The sequence below is a fragment of the Electrophorus electricus genome, chromosome 6 (genome assembly GCF_041902795.1).
Source record: "Electrophorus electricus isolate QZ-2024a chromosome 6, ASM4190279v1, whole genome shotgun sequence".
NCBI lineage: Eukaryota > Metazoa > Chordata > Actinopteri > Gymnotiformes > Gymnotidae > Electrophorus > Electrophorus electricus.
Genome location: NC_137502.1, coordinates 14,678,525 through 14,696,123, shown reverse-complemented (window position 1 = coordinate 14,696,123; position 17,599 = coordinate 14,678,525). Strand labels below are relative to the sequence as shown.

Sequence of the window (17,599 nt, the reverse complement as noted above, 5' to 3'; positions counted from 1 at the left end):
CATCATGGGTTTTAAGTTGTCAGCTGGGTGGGTACACACACACACACACACACACACACACACACACACACACACACACACACACACACACACACACACACACACACACACACACACACACACTTATGTACAAATGTACGTCTGATCTCTCATACACACTTCAAAATGCTGAGCTCCCTCAAAAGCTAAGACCATCCTTAGTTCCATGTAATAGGAGAAGGGAGGGAGATACACAGGAGAAGACAAAAAAGAGAGACAGAAACATAAGCACTTGATTTAATTCATCCATACAGCTAACCTCTGTGCAAAAGGCAATTCAAACATTTGAGAAGTAAATTTTTCCCACATTAGGCGAATGCCCCTAAAGCAAGGGTAGCTCCAAGTATGCTATAAAACATAATGGGACAGTGTTTAAAAACCAAGTGTATTTCCACTGAAATACTAGACATCATTAATACAACAAAAGGGAAATCTAACCTTTTAAACAGGGTACTTATCAGGAATCAGATTATGTGGGAAAAGAGCAAGAAAGCAAAAAATGAAAAAGAGAGAGAAAAAAACTTCTTCCACCAGCCTCCCAGTTCTCCCTTCAGCTCCTCAGATACAGTATATGCCTTGGGTCAGATGTTCTCATTCTAGTCATCAGGGACCCCCAGCCATTCCATTTTTTTTTGTTCTGTTCGGCCCCTCATACACCTGAATCAGGTAACAGAAGGCTGCAGAGCTCTTGAATGCCTGGCCAAACTGGGAGCTGGAAAGGAGTAACTGATTGGACCCTAAGCACTGGACTGAGATTCTCTGTCTTACATCATCTCCTTGTTCTCCTCTTCCCACGATGGCCAAGCTCTCACAGTGGCAGGGATTGGGATCAGTAGCGATAGTACGGACTCCGTGACCTGGAGCGGGACCTCCTGCATGAACAGACACGAGCTGAATTCAAGTTCATCTCACCTCCTGTAAATACTCCAAACATTTTGACTTTTGTTTTGAGGCTATTAGAAATACAAATTTCCACCTACCGCCTGGATGAACTGTAATCTCGACCTGGGGAAACAAATGGTCGTGTTAGAGCTCATTTTTTTGTTTTCAGTATATACTCACCATCAACTTTGTTAGAAACATTTAGGCAAAACATTCAGAAACTTCAGCCAATCTGTTGCCATGCACAGTTCCAACTCCTTTTCTAAAGTTGCCAAGCCTCATTAACTGACATCACGACCTTGCTGTGTTGAGGCCCTGCCTCCCAAATATCAGGTGGCCAATGCTCAGAAACTGACCATTGGTGAATGAGGTGGACTGCATGCCATAGGTTACTGATAATGTTCCTATACAGTGCACCTCTAAGATAGGTGTGACTAATAAAATGGCCAGTGATCAAACTCCTGAGAAAATTTTCAGTGGTATTAGGTCAATCACTGTCAACGTCATTAAGGACAGGGTGTTTAGTTACCTGTCTGCTCTCTCCGTCCTGCCCTCTGCAGGGGGCAGTGGAGAATGACTCACCGTATTTGGAGCTTGGGGAAGGCGAGTGGCTTTGACGGCCATACTGACGCTCCCACTCGTCCCTCTCTTTCTCCCGCCGCTCTCGCTCCCTGCAACACACATCATCCGTCAGCTTTTCTCTGAGGAAGAAAATGTTGCACACTTAAGACCCACACATACACGCAGAGAGTTACAAACACAAAATTATAAACAGACATAAACTTACTTCATGCGTATTTTGCGTGCCATAGCTCTTAGGACTCCTTCTCGTTCCTAAGGTTTATTGGGGGGGAGGAAAAAAACAAAAACAAAAACAAAAAAAACACATTTAAAAAAAACAAAACAAAACCGCACAGACTCATACAGCTGTCAGGATATGAATGAAATGGTATTTGGGTGCTGAAAAGTGCTTTAATGAGAAAACCTGTGAGAAATGGGTGAGAAACACGTGTGCGCACATGCTCACACACCTGTCGTTTGTGCTCCTGCTGCTGGATTTTGACCTGTGCTGCCTTCTTATCCGCCTTGGCTGAAGAGGCAATAGGGGGAGGGGGGTTGGTTAGAGGAAGAAGAGAAGACAAGAGGGCTCATTTCATCTGAACTTCCCCATTTCCCGCCACCAAGAGTGTCTCATCTCATTAGCCTGGGTCTAGTATTGCAGTCTGTGCTGACATTGCATAACTGAACTATAATTACTCTCTACCTCAACATTTGAAGAATGTGATGATGTACTTGAAGACATTTTGGAGAAGTACTCTCAATGAGTTTCAATTAAAGGTGAAAAGAACATAAGGAAAATGTGCTCTTTAACATTTTTTAGTACTTTTACTGTTTCATTTGAATACAATCACCACACCCACTTTATTTGAAGCATGTACTTTGCACCCATACTCACTGGCCTCTTTATTAGGAGTAGCTAATTTATGCATATATTTTACAGGTGTACAAATACAGACTGTAGCCCGTCTGTTGCTATGCAGTATTTGGAAGTTTTTGACCACACGGCGGCTGTTGGCTGGATATTTTTGGGTGGTGGCAGACCACTCTCAACATGGCAGTGACATGGTAGTGTCAGATGGGCTATAAAAACTGGACACCTACATGGGGTTTCTAATAAATTAGGTGGTGATTGCAAAGCCTGCTAATGGACATACATTTCTTGGACCCCCCCACCCAAAAATACACACACACACACACACACACACACGCAGAGCAATGTAGACCAACCTTTCTATAAAATGAAAAAAAAAAACAAAAACCAAAACTATCATCAAAAACTAGAAATGAATTGACTTCACTTTCTCAGAATCTTTTTGAGGGCCATGTATGTGGTCACATGTGAAGTGTGTTGCAACTCACATTGTTTGTTGAGGGCCCTCTGCATGCGAAGCTTCAGCTTTTCTTGGGGGGTCATCTTGGGCTGTAATGGACATGCTGTTATTAGACACAAATTCGAGGGGACGCTCAGACTGAAGAGGGGCAGGGGGATATTAGGGCTTACACATGGGCACAGTCATCTGCCAAGTCGGCCTCGTTCATGAACATTCACTCAGCTATGTCTTACAGATCAGACATAGAACCTCCACACTGGACATGTCAGGGGGCTGTCCAACAGCAGTAGAGGACTGCAAGCGATGGTGCCTGCTACTGTTTTTGCTTTGAGAGTTTGTGTGTAGAGGTCATGATGGGTGTTTGTGTGTATGTACATGCAGGGGGGGGGGGGGGGCTGTTATGGGTGGAGTGTGTTAAGTCCTGAATGGAGTGGCCCATGTTGGGTCACACACACCTCCCCCCTTCCTCATATTTAGGCATTTAGCGGATCAGTAACAAAATGGCTTCCAGTGTTGTTGCCATGGTCCCTGCGGGAAGACCTTGCAGAGTAAGGGCTGCGGATGTGCTCATGCAGGTGAGGGAGCAGTGTAGTCCTGCCTGTCCCAGCATGCCCCACTACCGAGACCTGAGCACCTGGGTTCCCTCATACTGCTCCTTACAAAACCTTGCCTTTTCTATTCACTCCTCATACTCTCATAACCGTTCTGGTCTGATGAAATACTATGTAAACATTTTCAGAAGGTGAGACAGAAATCCTGGGAGTGTTTAGAAGGGAACATACACAAATACATTGAGTATAAAGAAAATATGCCCTCTCCCTTATACCTCACACATTCTCAGAGCTCTCTGTCACACACACACACAAACTCCATAAATGAGGGTTAAACAGGTTCAGAAATAGGTGCCCTTGAAAGGACCACTGTGTTTTCGAAACACAGGGCACTGTGGTCGCCTGGTGCAGAGCTAATCACTATGGAGACAGCCAATCAAAGAACAATTCCAACGATACTGGACGCTCTCTGAGGAGCTAGGGTTGAATGAGGTGGGTGGAAGGATCGGACTTATTGACAACTGCGTCAGCCTGTCAGGAGGGAGGGAGGCGTAGTCTTTAGCAACAAAACCAGCTATATCAAATTCTTACTGACTTTGGCAGCTCCCGTCTCTTTACCACCCGGAGTGTCAGGCCTGGGATTGAAAGGGAGAGGGAGAGAGAGGGAGAGAGATGTGTGATGGAATATCATCCAATTATCTATGGGTTGTAAACGGCTTCAACGGTTCCAAACTAATGATAATGATTTCCATTTAGCCATTTTAATATAATGGAGTAATGCACCCATTCTGTTGTAGTGGTAACAAACACAGGACTCACTTTCTCAGTTTGTCAGAGAGAGCGGTTGTCGCGGCCTGGCTGGAGCGGGAGGACGGGGAGGGGCTACGGCTGGTGGGAAGGGAGCGGGATGGGCTTCGACTGCTGCTGGCTCCGCCCCTCCTGTAACCAGAACCCCGCCCACATCGGCGGCTACGGTCAGCTGAGCGAGAGTGAGAGCGAGACCGAGAACTCCGCCCACCTCGGCGACTGCGGTCAACTGACCGTGAAAGAGAGCGCGACCTTGGGGAGAGGGGACAATTAGATGCACTGTGAGGAGCAGGTCTGGAAAAAGCAGAGATGTAAGCTCATTTTTGGACTGTCAGTGGACTGTCAGTGTACGCATTTTTGGACTGACAGTGTACTCTGACCAGGTACGGTAAACAAACAAAATCCTTTCCGGGACATGATGTGCGGAAAGAACTGTACATGCCTAAAATTGAGATCTCAGAACGGCCTCTCACCTAGTTCGCCTGCGTGGTGCATAGTGCCTCCCCCTGTCCCGGTCTCTCTCTGTGGAGCGGGAGCGCGTGCGCTCGTAGCGTCTCCTGGAGCTGCTGGCACCACCGCCTCCTCCACGCTGCCGTGATCTGGAGTCAGAGCGCCGCCTCGAGTGTGATCGCGAGTATCGCCCATCGCGGTCGCGGCCCCCACGCACACGCCGTCCACGCCTAGACCGGGAGGATGAGCGGGACGAACGGCGCGAGGAGGAGCGCGAGGAGTAGGAAGAACGACTGGAGGAGGAACGCCTCCTGCTGGACAGAGAAAAGAACACCCAGTGTGCACTGTCATTACAGGTGCATGGGACAAAGGAGGCCGAACACACTGCATGCCATGGTTAACACTGGTCGGTATCTGTGAGCATGGATTTAAGATCCTGGATGAAAGAGCAATGCCAGTGGTGATTCAGTCCTTTGTATTTGTGTCTTTGAACTAACAGTGTGGAAAATTTATTTTTATTAAAACGTATTAATTCTGGCCTGGAAAACTAAGCTTCAAATGTTATTTATAATGGCTCAAACCTCATCCCACTACCTAAATACCCCCACTAATCTCAGGGTACGTCTGCTCACAACATGTGCACAGCATCTGTGACTGTGCCATTACTCAGCAAAGTCCTCACACAAGTTAGCTGCAGCAACTGCACATTCCAATCCAGAGACTAGAATGTGTCCCAAAACCCTGAACTTGTGACTCAGCCTCAATGAAACGCCACAGAAGCTATTGGAGTGCAACACATATGAATGACAGGAGAAAACATCCAACGAAAAGCCAGGGGGAGTAGAAGAAAGGGGAAGTTACCGACCGGGAGCCCCTGCTATGACCTGCAGGGTTGGAGGGGGCGTGGCTTGACTGTGCAGAAGGCAGGGCTTGTGTGGTCGCGGCACCCTCTTCGTCACTGCCCCCAAAGCTGGTAATGAAGGTGATCTTATCGTTGCCTGGGGAACGCGAGCGAGAGCGCGACTCTGAACTTGACTCAGACTGGGGTCTGACATAGAAAGAGGAAACAAAAGGGATAGAGAGGCAGGGTGTGTGAGAGAGAGAGAGAGACGAGAGCGAAAAATAAATATGCATGCGTCTTAATTACTAAGCCAATTCTAACACTTAGCTACTAGGATAGGTACTAACAAAGAAATAGCCAAAGTTACAGCCCCATCACACACCACTGAGATGGGGGGTACCACCTACAGCTGAAATTAGCACATGGTAACAGTGATATAAGCAGATGGCCACCACCACTAACCGTTTGTAGGGGTCATAGGTCGGGCTGTCTCTTCTGGCATAGCTGTAATAAACAAATAAATGTAATCAAAATATGTCAGCGCGTGAAAGCTGTTTTAGACAGCTTCGTTTAGTGACGGTGATGCATGTGGTGAGGTACCTGGGAGGGCTGATTTGCCTGCCCTTCATATACTTCTCCCGGAACTCTCTCCTCTGTCTGCGGGATCGCCGGCCCTGAAACACACGCAAGCACATTTATGTCTGTTGCTTAGCGATACACATTGGTCACACACCGACAAAAATACCAAGGGGGCCTCTCAACAGTCACAGCAGTAGAAGGACCGGTCTAGTTCTCACCGAGTACATTGCCTTTTCTGCCTCCAGTGCTTTGGCATGCTTTATGGCCTCCACTTCCTCTTTGTCCTTTCTCAACATCCTGCCACAAAGACCTGTCGGTTATTTGGCCAGCCACACATGCTCCATGACATTTTTGCTATTACAAGACTCTCATCGATAACAGACCTCATGTGGCCAAGGACCTAACGTATGGCTTCAGTGCTGCTCTAGTCTGGCGCTCTGCACGTTTCAGTGCCTTCCCTGTTCTTACACACATCAGACTCTTCTGATAAAGAGCGTGTTAAAGGGAAGTGGGTTCTGTCAGATGTGCTGGAGCATGGATGCACTAAAAAGAGCAGGGTGGAGGTACTAGGACTGTGAAAGGCTGGTTTGTAGATGAAAGATGATCCAACAGACCAGACAAAGTCTCCGTCTGCCATGCCGTATGGCGTGGCCATCTTGTTTAGCTCCATCACCTGCTCCGGGCTCAGCTCGTCCACGTCGACCTCAACATCTACAAACCAGAAACAGACAGGTCGGCATTCCTGAGCTGGAGTTCCAGATTCACTTTAACCTGCGAGAGGAAAGCAGGGACAGACAGAGCACGAGACACACCGATGTCAGGGATCACTTCATCCTCTTCTGACTCGCTGTTCTCCGAGTTCTCCTCATCTCCTTTGTCTGACCGCGCATCCTGTTCGGGTACTGTGCTGTCCTCATACGTGTAGCCGATCTGAGCCTTCTTTTCAGCCAGCCTTAGAGGGATAGCAAAAGGGTCTCTTATCACATCTTTACTAAGAGGCTTAGAGTGCCCATCAATCCATCCAGCCAGTGTGGACTTACTTTTTCTTCTCGTCCTCATTTGGTTTTTGTAGGCCACCATATAGTTCATCCACATATATCTGGTACAAACACTGCTCCTCAGAGACTATGAAAAGACAAGAACACATTAACAACACAATTTCCACAGACCTTTTTGCACAGTCGTGTTATGCTTCTAACACATTTAGTTAAGATTTCGCCTTCCTTCTACAACATTGTCAAACCCTATAAAAACGTGGAGAGTGCTGGACAGTCCATGGAGTCACTCACTATTTGCAAAATCATTCTGCACCAGGCCTCTGTAGCGTTCATAATTGCATTTCCTTTCCTCAGACTCCTGCTCAGGGGTACTGCAACACAAAAGGCCTGATCAACACAGCTGGCAAAAAGCTGCACCAACGAGAACACAGTTTTGCAAGAAAACAATTATTTTTAAAAACAGCTAGTACTATATGCCAATAATTATATGCACTGTGTCCTGATACGAAAAAACAAACAGGTAGTGAATAATGCACAAAAATAATGCAGATGCTGTTTCTTGAGACTAAAACGCGCTGTGATATGAGTGGACTTACGTGGTGTTTAAAAGAGTAGGTGTGTACATAGGAATGTAGTCCAGGTGCGCCCTCACATCGAACCTGTCAATCATGTTATTGGGGTCTCCCTGCCAAGGCATCCTTTAAAGAAATTCAACAAAAGTTACTTCTAATGAATGCAACACACAGATTGCTCCCTCCAAAAAAACAAACAAACAAACAAACAAAAACAACAACAACAACAACAACCCAAACAAAAAGCAAACTATAAAGCTGAAGCCTAAATACAGCTATAACTCACATGTTGACAGGACTCTCAGCAGCCAGGGCTACAGCCGAATCGAGGTGGATTTTATAGGTACGGCCATGAACCTGCAGGAACTGGGCTGGATCCTTCTTCTGCAAAGCCCCACACAGGGAACCAAGAGTGAATGAGAGGACTAGAGAAGCAAAGGGTGCTAAATCACAATGCATTAAATAAGTAACAGTGTTAAAATTACTACTCCAAAGCTATAAGAACCAATGTTGATTGCCAGTGGGAATCAAAAAGGAATGAGACATGATGGCTTTGTGTAAAAAGACATGAAGCCAAGCTCTAGAATAACTCAATTCAGTTAAATTTCAATAACATATAGCTCTTTTAGAATAGACATCATCTCAAAGCACCTTTTTCAGGATCTATGTCTATGCCCCTAATGAGCAAGCTAGAGGTGACAGTGGCAAGGAAAAACTCCTTGGGTTGAAAGAAGAGACGCTGGGAGGACCAGATAGTTGATCATGTATTAGTGTACACAACAAAATATAATATATTTTGCTGTATGACCTTTCTAGTGTGACCTATCTGCCTATGGCTTTTGAAATTAAACCACATTTATTATTGGTACACATATGGTATGAGAACCATATGTACTTATGCTTTTAGTTTTACTATATCCGTCTTGGAATAGAGCCTGGTATAAGCTGCACTATGCTATGGAACTAAAAGAATTACAGCATAGTCTCCACTTACGATTTTTTCATAGTATTCCCGCCGTCGCTCCCCACGGCGCTTGTAGTCCACCATCATACCGCGCAACTTGCGCTCATGTTTGCGAGCCTCCTGCCACATGACAGCTCCGCTCGGGGTGGGGTCGCGGCGGGGCACGGCTGCTGCTGCAGCACACAGGGATGGAGAGAAATTACTACATTCTATGACATTCAAAACTACTACTACATTCAGCCACCTTCATTCCCCCCCAATTTACTAGGCTTTTTATTAGGTACAATTATAGGTGCATTTTATAAGGAACAAACACACAACATGGACCATTGTCCGGCAAAGACAATCTGTTGGTCACTTTCTGCCCACAGGACCACTGCTGAACAGTTTTCTTTTTTGGATGGTAGACCATTCTCAGCACAGTGATGACACTGGCATAGGCATCTCATGGTAGTGGGTGCTGTGTCGGTTTTAATTACAATAACCACAGGAAAACTGAAGACATTATTTGGCACAGCAGCGTTGCTGTAGATTTTATACCTATCAGTGTCAATGCTGGGTTGACTGTGGTGTTCTACCCCAAAATATTCCACAAACAGCAATCCTGTGGACAAGAAACTGACCAATGATGAAGAACGGCTACTGAAGATGGCTAACGCAAACTATGCATAGCAATAGAAAAAGTATCCAACTACACATACGAGGAATTTCTAATAAACAAGAAATATGAGTGATTGAAATATGAGTGATGAGTAATTGGTATATATGCAGACCACCACTTGGACAGCGATATATCCTGGAGAGCAAACTACAAACGAAATGTTAGGTGAAAACGTCGTTTTTATTTTTTGCTAACGAACGTGCAATTTCATTAACGACTGCACATGGTGTGCCAACCTCCTGTTCAACCTACTCTTATATTTGTAATAAATAGCAATATTTCAGCTGGATAACGATACAGCAATTACTATTCAAAAACCTTTAGGTTAATATAGCTAGTCAGCTGGCTAGCTAACCTTAGCCATTGGCTAATATTAAAGGTTAACCGAGCTAAGATAACCTAGCTACGCTAAGTTAACAAACGCTAGGTTAGGTAGCTATGTTGCCTAGTTTGTCAGTAGATACATCTAGCATGTAAGCTAGCTAGCTAGTTTGCCAAGTCAGTACATTCAGAGTACAAAACCAGACTTGACAGTCTACCGTATAAAATACCGTAAACGATTTATCATACATAAATTGGATACATTGGGTAGCCAGCTAGCTAGAACTGTAGCTAACATAGCTACTTTATTTGGATTGCAAGGTAACCCAGCTATCTAGATAGCGTTAGATAGTTAACTTGGCTGTACCTTGCTAGCTAACATCTATATGTTAGTTTGGGTTCGCCGGAGTAGCGTAATCTAATTCATAAATAGTTTGTTGATATACAATCACTTATTGCTAGCCAGCTAATAAAGCCAGACCAAAATTAATTAGGCAATTGTCTGCTAAAGGCTGACATTAGCGTTAGCACAGCCGTGAACTAGCCAGGACACAGCCCGTCTCGTTTGCTCCTGGCTTGGTGAGGTTTAGCTAGGTAGCCAGCTACAACGCTACAAGTGTAGTAGGCTAGGACGTTGCTTACAAGTTACTACATCGTTACAAGCACAACCTAAAGCTGTGTGGCGCGTCAAATTTACCTGTTTTTGTTTACAACAAATGGACTTGAGTTTTTCGCTCGGCTGCGCGAGACAGGCGTGGGACCAAAGTTATGACGCCGCCTTTCTCGCGCCGGTACAAAAGTGCCCACCTCCCAGGATAGCTCGGTTGGTTTGGTCCAGGATGTCTAGTAGCCAGTTGTCTTAACTTCACTTCTAGTGTGCGTATGCTTGCCGAAGAGGCGGTAACGCTGCGTTCGTGCACATTACTTGCTTTTGTCGACGCGTTCACACACAATTTATTATAACCCCCTTCCCTTACAAACGCAAGCTTTAAATTATTTCGAAAAGATAACAGAACACCCCAAGTGTGAGTTGAGAGCTTTTTACATGTATATAAATAGACATTTTTCTAAGTATCAAAGCGCCTGCAGAGCCTGTTATGCACTAAATATATGAAGCATACAAGCTGTTTTGATAGTATACAGCATTGGGCATTATGGAAAGTAACAGGAATTTCTACAAGAGTTGTGCAATAGCTAATATGTGTGTTCAGGGTGTTTTAAATATAACTTTTTCTTTATTAATCAGGAGAAATGTAGATCTGTATTTTCATATAGGGATGCCAGTTACAGCGTATGCATCTAATATACAGGATGTAATATTCAAACCAGCCCGCTAACAAATCACTTTTTTTTTGGTGTTCTGTGAACAATCTTAGATGCTCCAGATGTGTGTTCTGTGGGTGTTTTGATGAATCATAACATTCAGATGATTCAACAAACAAATACTTTTGGTCAAAATAATGCAGACCATCTCACATTAAAGGCTCAATAATGTGCTTTTAATAGAGTCCAAGACATATTACAATTGCAAAATGTAGCAATAGTATGGTATATATCTTGTACAAAGCCTGCAGTCCTGACAGGCAGACATGCAATGCTTAGCATGGTATTAGAGACAAAGCCCAGGAGCATATAGGTAAATATGGGTTACATGAAAGCAAGTTCTCTGGTCATTATTAAGTTTGAAGATGGGTTGAAGAGGATCTGAAGGAAAACACGCTCCTGGTATTCCAGGAAGAATGGCACAATCTGTTTCTAACTAAAATAGTGATGCATAATTTAGCAAAGTTAAATTCCATGCACACTAACAGGTTCCATGCGGATGGATGTTTGTATGAAGGTACATGACCAGAATGCAAGTGATCAAAGACAACAACTTAATGTCTCCTTTAATGCTTGTGTGACTATCTCAGGGTTTGTTATTGTTGGATTTCATTCACACCCTGTGCAGGACAGAACAAGACTACAAATGAGTGGAGTTCCTGCTCAAGGGTGTATCTGAGTTCAGTCTGAAGGGTGCGGCTTTGAATTGTACGAGGTCCTGGTGGACTGTCCCTCTGCGTCATTGTGGTCACTCGGGAGTCTCCCTAGGGCACCGTTTCCCTGCCTCTTCCCCTTTTTAGTTATTCTCTGCTCCGGGAGTAAGAGGAATCCCACATGGCAGGGTCTCCACCCAACTCTGAAGCTCCTGAAACAGGAGAGAATGACATGCCAGACCACAGGCCTCAAAGAGGGACTCAGTGTATATAAGGATAAAGATCACAAGGACAGTGGTCATGAGTGGCAGATCTGATGTCTTTAATACATTGTGACTACCATGTCTGCTATAATTGTTCAAAGAAATTTTACCTTGCTATGAAGTTGAAGAATACAAAAAGTTGAGTTGACAGCTGCAAAAGAAAACATTAAATGTTAACTCCTTTTTAATACTAAAAGCATTTCTGTTTTCTCCTTCTAAGAGGTCTGACTCAGTGTGCAACAAAATATGAGTGCAAATGTAGAAAAATTGGTCTGGACATCATGACGTTCTTAATCCAAAAGGAAAACCAATTTGACAAATACTACCACCTGCTGGTTCTTCAGTGTAAACCAAATATACAGTAGTTACTTTGCACTTAAACAATGTCTCATGCAATCAACTGTTCTATTCATAAATACAGTTGTACACAAGGAGTCCTTTCATTTTCACACATTTCATCTACAGATATACAGACTGAAAGTCTACCTGATAGGGCTTGGATGACTATGCACTCTGTCAGCTGCTTGCTGGCCAAAGATTGAGGAGGAACAAGGGTGCAGGTAAAACTCCATCTGCACTGTAGATGGCACATGCTTTAAAAGCACAGGGCCAGTCACTCCAGGCATAGCGCAGTGCGGCTACATAGTCAACAGGACACTTGGCCATGGATACTATAACATAATCTGTGCCCCATTCATCCATTGGTGCAGGGAACCATTTGGAACCTGCTTCACACGGTTTCTTCTCCTCCAAGCAACAGATCTATGATGTAGACAGACAAGCAAAACACAAACAAATTATGGAATAAAGCAGGAAACAGTGTGCAGTGTTAACTTGTGACTTTAATGGCAAGTTTGACATGAATCTTATGAGCACAGCAGTGCCTTAACACAATTAACTTTTTATGTGGATAATAAAACTCAGTGTTCTTATAAAAGAAATACACCCAATGACTGTGCTTACCTCAAACATATCATTGGAGAGGCTGGCTGTGATCATTTGATTGAATGTAATATTTATGAAGGTCTTAATGATGAGGGCCTGTTTGGGGAAAGGGCCTTGGAATGACACATTCATCCCATAGGCTACAGCTTGTGCTCCCAGCACCAGCCTATATGCCACGTCCTGTTTATCCTGTGGGTGAATACTAGACACACATGCGTGCACACACAAAACTAAATGTTGGCATTTACATGTTAAAATTAGCTGCATAATAAAGATTCTAATCATTAACTCATTTTTAAAATCTAATTACTTTTACAAGGAGTTAAAAACAATCCCAGAGCCAACGAAATGCTCTCCAGAACATTACTTTAATATACATCTTACATCCTCACCAGTGCTTTGACCCTGTATATTTTTCTGTACCTGCCCCAAGGCGATGTCTCATCTGGCAAGTCCATAGCAACAGCCATGAAGGTTTTCTTCATACGCTCATTAGGGACAAAGCCATAGTCTGCTGTCTGGTGCCAGCGAATCTCTGGGAATCCATCTTGTGTGGTATTCTTATAGGTACATAGCTGAAATTCATAAATGCTTATGTAATCAGCTTTCATGTTAGAAGTGTTTGGTACATGTTGAAGCTTTCTGAAGTAAACAATCTAGCTAGCTAGTCTATAGTAGCTAGTCTGTATAGCTGTATACCTGTTTACAACAGGTAGGCAACCATGTCATAGCAAACCATTCAAATGGGAATGAGATCAGCACCGGCATGTTGGAATATTTATATTGCTTCAGTTAGTGGGCAACATTGGTGATTTAACTGACCTTCAAAGGTGTAGAAGACAGTAAATTAATGATCCATTATACAAACGAGTTATATTAAAGTTTAGATGAAACCATTTTGGGGTGCAGTGCTCCCTAAGCCCGATGGGGGAGGAGCTACTCCTGATGCTCCACTGGTTAAGTGCCCGTTTGTGATGTATACAGTCCTGAAAACCAAGGTAAAAAAAAACAAAAAAAACCCCAGATATGATTCTGCACCTGTACAAATCCAAAGGGGAAGTCTTCTGCAGTCTGTCCCTCAGAGCTTGAATGGAATGCCATCCTCCAGTCATCAATCAAAGCAGGAAATGTGCATGAGTACTGAGCTTGGTTGTAGAGCGTGTTCGCTTCACCTGAGAAACAGCAGCAGCATGAGCCAAGTCACTTTCTTACATCACCACATCACATACAAATTAATTATTAACTTGGTGAAAATGATAAACCATTGAATGTCCAATGTTTAGCCAGAGCTTTAACTTGAGAGCACTGAGCAGATATTTGATGGTTATTTTCACCAGCTTTGCCATTTGTTTACCAGCCTCTGTGTTGATTTATTTTGGATGTACATGCACTCTTTGCTTACAGTAATTACCTTGATACCATATAACTCCTTTGATGGTAACTTTAAGCAAAGGGTGGATCATGGCATTCCATAACACTCCATTCCTCCAATGTTTACCCCAAAGATAGCTTCACCCATGCAGTGCCAGACAAAGTGGACAGAATCAGATAAAAGTACACACACACACACAAAAAAAACAAACAAAAACAAACAAACAAAAAACCCCACAAACCCCCTGCCCCCCCACAAACAAACAAACTAAAAAGCCACAGAGTGAGTCACCCAGCAATCTTTGCATGGTGTACATCATTTAAACACCTCAGTGATGATGAGGCTCATAGGAGAAGCATGTAGGGGGAACTTTACCTGCTCCCAGATGTCTGTAGCCCACACTTGTGTAGCACTCTTGGGGAGGACCAGGCCTCTATAGGAGTGCCAGACCAGCAGGACTCCACTAAGCCTATTGGGTACTTCACAGTCTCATGCAGGTAGCGGCCAAACAGCCAGCACACAGCTGAGAAGTGGGTGAAATCCTTTCCCCCGAGCAACTCTACAATCACAGATTTAAAATGAACACAGATATTACACACAGTCAGCATAAACACATTTGTAGTTCCCTGCTCTCTACACAAGTTCTGCACAAATCAAATCTGCACAGCTAAGCAGACTTGTGGTTTATGCAGATGCAAAAATGTGTTGCAACGACAGATTATGCGGATGAACTATATGTGAGCATCAGCATACTGACTTAGCATGTGCATAGGGAAACATTCAGCAGGTATTATACACATATGCATACAAGATTAAGTGTGTGTTATTCAATAACTTCTAACAGTAGCTGATTATAAACAGTAATGTTTGCACTACACCTCTTAAGTTAAACTAAAGACAACATAGAAACCCCACCATGATCCTGTGGTGTACCTGGTGTAGGCCGGGACCACGGAACCTCTACCCCAGCGAGGTCAGTCAGCTCAACACTGCTCTGCTCCAGGGCAGCCTGGAATATCCTAACATCAGGGAAGCTGGAGGCCATGGCCAACTCCTGCGAGGCATTATATACCTGCAAGAAGACCAGAGGAACCCAGTCTGAGGTAGTCATCATCTGACTGCATCTCAAAGAGTGCAATGACCCACTGGAAAGCACCAGTTAAATACCTCTGAGTCAGCTTTGCTCCCTGTCATACAGAACAAGTCTTTCCCTTTATGAGATGTAAAGAAACTTAAAATGAAGAAGTACTTGTCACCTGGGCAAGTGTGAAGGCCATGTTGCTTTGTCCTCCACATAACCACACATCTCCAAACAGTATATCTGTGAGCACGATCTCAGTAACAGTATTTCCTCTCTGAATAGCAGTCAGGTTATAGGGACCACTGGCTGGTACTGGCTCAAGAGTCACTGTCCAAACACCTGTAAAGTGAAATATATGCATGAGTTAAATGTACAAGTAATATCCTGTCTCCAGCCTAAGTAGTAAAAGAAACAACTTATAAAGTTAAACATCCTTGCACGAACTGTAAAACAATATTTTACTGTGCAATTTGTAAGTAGGCTAAATGTCTATCATTGTTACTCACCACTAATAACATGGACAGATTTTACTTGTTTAAATTTCTGTCCTGATAGAGAGAGTTCGACCTTAGCTCCAAGTGTTGCATATCCCCACACAACCGCTCTCTCCGGAGCTCTCTGGAGAACCATGTGGTCCCCATAGTAGGAAGCGAAGCGAAAAACATCACCTGAAAATGACAAGCATGTAGCATACTACAAGTAACCAGCGGCAACATTAGTCAAATGAAGGCGTCTTCTGTGTGGTGTTTTAATTTAAAGGTAAAACAAATTTAAAAAGCGGTTCTGCAGCGATTTTTTAGCTTTAACAAGGCGTGTATGGTTTAAGATACTTGATGGGCTCAGGCTCCACAACGTTTATAATCTAGGTAATATATGCTTGCTAGCTAACTATACTGCTAAAATGTGTTGAGTTACAGCCTTTATACAAAAATCGAGGCTACTAATGTAGTTATAAAATAATCAGGGGAGATCTGTTAACAGTGAGCTCCAATGGATATGGAATATAACTGGACCTTGTTAACAAAAGCAGAGAAATGGAGACTTTTATTTTTAAAGAGCCGGTTACTGTCAATACAGGAATAAAAGCCAGGACCTAATGCTGCCTTCAAGTCGTGTCGGAAATATCGTATTTACGAGATGAGCGCACATGAACGCCACCACAACGCTGTACTTACTAGCGGAAATGGATGCTGCTCCTATAGAAGACGGTTAAGATCATTAGCGGTAGTTTTGCATGTTAACTGTACAGTTCAAGCTTGTATACATTGTGTACAACTTGCACTGATGTTGAATAGCAACACAGCTAAATCAGAACCCACTGCCTCGTGCAGACATTATTTGTGTATATTCATTTTTCAGTAAGGCAAAAATAAAACGTCCTGTTTTTGATGGTACAAAAACAAAACGAGTTGTCATGGCGTACATTTCCCCCCGATCAAAAACTACTCGGACGCACACCATGTCGTAAACACGACCAGTACGAACTAAAAACATGAATCTATGAGGTGGACTTGAAGGAAGCATATAATCGTCCACAAAAAATGCGAGTCTACCGTTTAAAAGTAAGGAATCGAAGAAACTGATTTGAGTGAGCCCGACACCAATTTCTCTTCACTGCAGGTGGCGAGAATTGTTTTCTTTTATACCCAGTGCAGCGACACTGAAACGAGACCTACCAAAAGAAACTGGTGCAAAGACGCAAAAAATCAGAGAAATACAAGTGCAAGCCTGCATTGTCCCACGCCTCTCAAGCTAAGGAAGTACTGAGTGTCCAACCTCGCACGTGGGCGGAGAAAACAGCGCAGTACGCAGTCACTACCATAGAGTGTGCAGTCTATGGTTAATACAGGCATGGTCAAAAGTAGAGACTGGAATTTTTGGTTTTCACAAAGTTCTGCTTTAAAAAAATATCTTTAAAAGATCCCTTTGTCAGCTGTTTATATGGTATAGTGAAGTACAAAACTAATCATTTCACAATTTGTTTTTCTATTTATTGACAAATGGATCCAGTGTAAGCAAAGACTTCATATTTACAGTGTTGACCTTTCTTGCCTAATCAGTGCTTGGAGTTGATCAGTTTCTGTGTTTGTCCACCCTCTTTGAGCATGATCACAGCTTCTCAATGGGATTGAGATCTGGGGAGTTTCCTGGCCATGGGCCTAAAATTTAAAGGTTTTTTTTTCAGTGAGCCACTTGGTTATCAATTTTGTCTTGTGACATGGTGCTTGATCACCAAATTGCTAATGGATTGTTGGGAGAAATTGCTCTAGGAGGATGTTTTGATACCATTTCCTTATTCATGGCAGTGTTCTTAGGCAACATTTTGATCAATCCCACTCCCTTGAAGGAGAAGCAACCCCACACATGAATGGTCTCAGGATGCCCCACTGTTGGCATGACACAGG

At 43.6% G+C, this 17,599-nt stretch overlaps 2 protein-coding genes across 7 annotated transcripts; both read right to left on the bottom strand.

Moving 5' to 3' along the window:
- Positions 1-50: 50 nt before the first annotated feature.
- Positions 51-10,413, bottom strand: clasrp (CLK4-associating serine/arginine rich protein). Of its 5 annotated transcripts, none has more exons than XM_027012733.3 (21): positions 10,255-10,413; positions 8,606-8,748; positions 7,898-7,995; positions 7,636-7,737; positions 7,331-7,410; positions 7,082-7,166; positions 6,854-6,993; positions 6,656-6,752; positions 6,260-6,338; positions 6,063-6,136; positions 5,925-5,966; positions 5,487-5,669; positions 4,645-4,935; positions 4,184-4,423; positions 3,960-3,999; positions 2,842-2,902; positions 1,953-2,011; positions 1,709-1,755; positions 1,504-1,622; positions 1,020-1,044; positions 51-911 (listed from the first exon to the last, which is right to left on the bottom strand). In XM_027012733.3, the coding sequence occupies exons 2-21, from the start codon at positions 8,702-8,704 to the stop codon at positions 869-871; spliced, it is 2,004 nt and encodes a 667-aa protein (XP_026868534.2). In that variant the 5' UTR covers positions 8,705-8,748; positions 10,255-10,413; the 3' UTR covers positions 51-868. The 5 variants fall into 5 exon arrangements, with proteins under 5 accessions (XP_026868534.2, XP_026868536.2, XP_026868535.2 ...); XM_027012735.3 differs by having other exon boundaries at positions 1,504-1,592; XM_027012734.3 differs by having other exon boundaries at positions 4,645-4,932.
- A 621-nt stretch (positions 10,414-11,034) lies between these two features.
- Positions 11,035-17,017, bottom strand: siae (sialic acid acetylesterase). Of its 2 annotated transcripts, XM_035525009.2 has the most exons (13): positions 16,871-16,947; positions 16,370-16,390; positions 15,701-15,862; positions 15,370-15,533; positions 15,047-15,185; positions 14,489-14,672; positions 14,153-14,250; positions 13,780-13,913; positions 13,165-13,316; positions 12,760-12,943; positions 12,283-12,558; positions 11,907-11,947; positions 11,035-11,745 (listed from the first exon to the last, which is right to left on the bottom strand). In XM_035525009.2, exons 1-11 carry the CDS (start codon positions 16,926-16,928, stop codon positions 12,313-12,315), a joined length of 1,542 nt encoding a protein of 513 aa, XP_035380902.1. In that variant the 5' UTR covers positions 16,929-16,947; the 3' UTR covers positions 11,035-11,745; positions 11,907-11,947; positions 12,283-12,312. The 2 variants fall into 2 exon arrangements, with proteins under 2 accessions (XP_035380902.1, XP_026868555.2); XM_027012754.3 differs by lacking the exon at positions 16,370-16,390 and having other exon boundaries at positions 16,871-17,017.
- Positions 17,018-17,599: the final 582 nt, after the last annotated feature.

Coding starts and splice junctions, on each gene's coding strand:
- clasrp (XM_027012733.3), bottom strand. CDS start 8,704: ATGTGGCAGGAGGCTCGCAAACATGAGCGCAAGTTGCGCGGTATGATG. Junction 6,994..7,081: donor AATGAGGACGAGAAGAAAAA/GTAAGTCCACAC, acceptor TATCCCTCTAAG/GCTGGCTGAAAAGAAGGCTC. Junction 5,670..5,924: donor ACCTATGACCCCTACAAACG/GTTAGTGGTGGT, acceptor TTTCTATGTCAG/ACCCCAGTCTGAGTCAAGTT.
- siae (XM_035525009.2), bottom strand. CDS start 16,928: ATGCAGGCTTGCACTTGTATTTCTCTGATTTTTTGCGTCTTTGCACCA. Junction 14,251..14,488: donor CTACAGACATCTGGGAGCAG/GTAAAGTTCCCC, acceptor GCATGGGTGAAG/CTATCTTTGGGGTAAACATT. Junction 13,914..14,152: donor AGGAGTTATATGGTATCAAG/GTAATTACTGTA, acceptor GCTGTTTCTCAG/GTGAAGCGAACACGCTCTAC.